The following is a 4460-nucleotide window of genomic DNA, read 5'->3' as shown; positions in this document are numbered from 1 at the left end:
GTAATTTTGACTGTGGGATAATGTAATACAGGTGATAGCAAATCGGCAGCCCATTTTATATGTCTCACAATTTTTATTTCCATTGACTTCAAAATTACCCCCTCCCTGATTATTAGAAAAACACCCCAACCGTTAACAGTCAAAAGACTAGTACTGAGGCTCTTTGGTGTAGGGGAGCCCTTCTGTAGTCGTTCTGCTTTACAGAGCATATCAGGGAGAACAATAATACAAAAGCAAACTACTACGGATGCTGGAATCTGAAATAAATACAGAGAATGCTGGAAATCTCAGTGGGTCAGACAGCAACTGTGGAGAGAAAAACAGAGTTAATGTTTCGGGTCGACAGTTCTGACCCGAAACGTTAACTCTGTTTTTCTCTCCACAGATGCTGCCTGACCTGCTGAAATTTCCAGCATTCTCTGTTTTTATTTCAGGGAGAACACTGATGGAAATGCACTGTTAGTCAAGTCTGTTTTCTGAAAGATTTATCTATTGGCTTTTTAATCTTCTTCTAGGGCTATCTGGCAGTAAGTAAGGATCTGTCATAACAACCCAGCAGCTTAAGTGTTTTGCAATGTAAGCTGCGCACAGCAACAAAATAAGAACAAGCAAAGACGCAGCAAACAGCCAAATATCTCTGTCCAAAAATAGGTTACATTGGATCAATTCGTGGCTCTTACAGGCAGGATACTCATTCCCAGTTAGGTCCAATATCTGTTTACCATTAATTAAAACAGGAGCGGAACAAAGAACTGGTAGATTCGAATTGAGTTTCTGGTCTTCTAGCCAGTGTTTGAGGTATCCAATATGGCAATCGCAATTCCATGGGTTTCCGGAGAGGTCTATCTTCCTCAGGTTCTGAAGCTTGTCAAACATGCCTGGAGCAACTGTGGTTAAATGGTTGTTCTGTAGGTAAAGTTCAATTGTGTTTTCAGGGAGAACAGGAACTTCCTTCAGGTGCTTTGCACTGCAGTCAACTTTGAAGCCCTGGTCACTGAGTTTTGTGCATCGGCAGGATACTGGGCACAACCTGACACTTGGCAAATTGAGCAAGAAAAATAATGCTAACCCACCAGAGGCCAACATCTTGTGCTGTGATAAAATAAATGGTTGTAAAATAATATATTAAAAGATAGCAGAAATAGCTAATTGACATTCTCCAATTTTCTTCCTTCCCCTCTTTTCCTGAAGGTGTTGACTCACTACTGGGATATAGTTCCATGAGGAGCGGTAGCCATTACTCATATGTGAACCTTGATACTGAGTATCTGTAGATTATTTGATTGCAGAAGGCAAATCAGTCTGCACATGCACACAAATTTACGCAACTGCATAGTAATCCAGAGCAGGAACCCTTTCTGATTTTTCCTTTCCATAAGTAGGATTGTTGAAACCAGTTGTACCACCACGATTGCCGTTAATCAAACATAGACCAGGGATCAAACTAGGGATCATCTCAGTCTGCATAACTCAAAAATAATGACATTACCACTGAGTCATGAGGGCAGCTCTCCCTCAATGTTTCAATAACAAGAACATTTTCTACAGAATTACATCTCTTATACCATATATTGCAGCACTAAATATAATAAATCAAAATCACTCGTTACTCTGAAATTGGCTCAGCTTTTTAGGTTTGCTGTATATTAATTCTTACCTACACCAATCAATGTAAAATACATTTTGAGCATGTTAAGCACTTTACTGAACAACTTCTGAAATGAAACACCAAGCATTAGTCAGTTAATGTTGAAATACTTCTGATTATTATGTTTATTCTCAGTAAAAATGCATTCTGCAGCAGGCAATTGGCTTATTATTTAGAAAACTTGAAGTATTCTCCTGCAAATTTGAATGCGATTTGGGGTTGAAGTGTGGGTTACAAAATGTGTTGGGAGAGCTTATTCCTGCTTGTTTACTCACAATTTTTCTGTTTTCAGTTTGTTGGCTAAAAAGTGCGTTGGATCTCCTGAACAGCAGGCCAGATAATGCAAAGGTAGAAGCACTAAGTCACTTGATCAACTATGGGCAGTAATTAGGAGGCAGCTAATCACCTGAAATAATACTGGAAACTTGATGTTTACTAAAATATTGGTGTAGAACTGGACACTCCAGAGTAATCAAAGACAATCCTACAGAGCAGAGACTGAAAACACTACTGCAAGAACTCAGGGCAAGGGAACACATAACTTAGGAGACTGTTCCCCTTCCCATCCCACCAAGAAGCACCTGGTACACCTTGCATGTGAGCAGTTGGCTGAAAGCAAGCAGCACCAGTTAGCCATCAAGGTCTCAGATGTGCCTTTCTCACATTCAGGAAGAAAATGGCAACATGGGTGTAGCCCCTCTGGACTCTGGGAAGGCCAGTAGTTTTGTGGAATTGAGTTACCTTCTCACATTGCTATTTTTGATCAGTGGCTGATAGAACATCTACAATTTCCATGCCACATCTGTAGACAAATACTGCCAATACCAGACGGATGTTATCATGTTGTATGGAGCTCTTCATGAAGGATATGGCACAAGCTTGTCAATTCCTCACCTGCAACTTCAATTCCAATGCCTAACAAATAACACACTCCTGATATTACTGGCAGCTATCAAACAAATCTTTACACTGACAGTAATTTCTAGGCTGACATTATTTGAGTTCCTGCTAGGAGCTTGTAGGGGGGTAAAAGGCATTGTAAGGGAAAGGGCAGAAATATAACAAGACTTGAAATTCCACAGACAGAACAACTTGTGGTGACTTCTGTGTACCTTTAAAGAGTGAGCACAATTTAATGAGATCCCATTTTGTACAATAAGTTGCTGAAAGGGAAGTACTGGTGTATATTTGTCACTTGCAGGGCACACATTAGTGTTTACTTGAATTTTAAAGGATTTTGATACGTTTTTAATGGAGAAATAAAATCAGAAATAAAGATGGCTTGGTGGTCCCCATAATTGGTTAGCCCAATGCCACTATCTGAGCTTACACATAAAGAATAGCTACTTGAGCTCCTGCTTCTTATGCTGGTACAACCAGAATGAGGGATCAGCTTTTAGGAGAGGAGGGGAGAGAAGATGAGAAAATTTAAGGGGAAAAGCATCTTCCTGAAAACATAAGAAGTTCTGAGTCTTAATGCGCTCTTAAGATTCAATAAATAAAGCTAACTCTCTGATTACAAATCTACTCCCCAAATGTTTTTTTTTAATTACACAAATCTCACTTCACCAACATCCCATGCATAAACCATTAACGGAATTTACATAAGTCACACATACACCATCTGATTTAAATTTAATCTCTTACCTTGCTGTGCAGATTCTTTCTTATTTGACTCGATGGTCAAATAAAGTCTCAAGACTGAGTAACAAGTAAGAAAACACAAAAGGACTGGATGTCAAAATGACTAAGCAGGACATTTATCACCCTTCTAGATACTAGAACGGAAGTGAGTTTACAAACTTTCACATATCGTCTTAGGTCATATTTCCTGTTTCATGGCAAAATATATATAAATGTTATTCAAAGTTCAATATCTATTAAAAGATTGTTCTAAGCAATTTTATTTTAAAGTAGGAGTCTAAAGTCAGTTCATCCTCAACATGTACTCTTGCTAAGAATGACTTCCCATGTTGCCTGATAAAGGATGTATATTTTGCTATATTCGTAACAGTTACTATTCAATCATCTGTTTCATTTATTTGTTCGATAAGAATCTCAGTCTGGGAGGAGAGCATATTCAGTTGTCTTGTTGAACAGAGAAGAACCATATGGAGGGCACATGATGCATGCTTGTAGTCAGTGTACAGATTAAGGACTCTCTGTTATAATTCCTGAGGCTCGCAATCACTCGCCTAATAATGGACCAAAAAAGGCACACTTCAGATTGTAGGGGGATGTAAGGTCTGCTAAAGACCAGTGATTCTGAATCTGAGAAAATATCTAGTGTAAAAACCCAAACATATGACCTTTGGTTAATATGGTACTGCACGGCTTCATGGACCTTGATTTTTACATAATGCATCAGGAGCATCTGAACAACGCTCCACACTCTCAGCACTCGTATTGCATTGGCAATGCCAAAGGAGGTCTGTTCCCTCCTGTTGGATCTTCGCTTTTAAAGTGTTCTCATTCATGCTGGCTGGCACGGACACAATGGGCCGAAATGGCCTTCTTCTGTGCTGTAAATTTCTAAGATTAAAACTTGTTGTCAGTACCTGCTGTTTATCTTTCCACTTATTTTACTTCTCTTTTCCCGTGAGCTGTCATTGTTTAGCTGGTTTAATAAAAAGGCAAATTACAGTCAACTTTCTTAAACCTACACTTCATCTGCTAGTTCTGCCTATTTCTCCAGGCACTCTGTTTCCAACATGATTATTCCTCTGGGCCTTCTCTGTATTTGCAGGTTCTGCAGGAGTTCCTCAGGGCAGTGTCCCAGGCCCAACCATCTTCAGCTGCTTCATCAATGAAC

At 39.4% G+C, this 4460-nt stretch overlaps 1 protein-coding gene across 1 annotated transcript; it reads right to left on the bottom strand.

Annotated features, from left to right (window-relative positions):
* Positions 1-439: 439 nt before the first annotated feature.
* On the bottom strand, positions 440-3342 carry gp9 (glycoprotein IX platelet). The gene is made up of 2 exons (XM_070894711.1): positions 3296-3342; positions 440-1092 (listed from the first exon to the last, which is right to left on the bottom strand). Exon 2 carries the CDS (start codon positions 1084-1086, stop codon positions 490-492), a length of 597 nt encoding a protein of 198 aa, XP_070750812.1. The 5' UTR covers positions 1087-1092; positions 3296-3342; the 3' UTR covers positions 440-489.
* Positions 3343-4460: the final 1118 nt, after the last annotated feature.

Source organism: Pristiophorus japonicus, chromosome 12, assembly GCF_044704955.1.
Source record: "Pristiophorus japonicus isolate sPriJap1 chromosome 12, sPriJap1.hap1, whole genome shotgun sequence".
Classification (NCBI taxonomy): domain Eukaryota; kingdom Metazoa; phylum Chordata; class Chondrichthyes; family Pristiophoridae; genus Pristiophorus; species Pristiophorus japonicus.
Note: the sequence above shows the minus strand (reverse complement) of the source record. Positions and strands in the feature narration are given on the sequence as shown.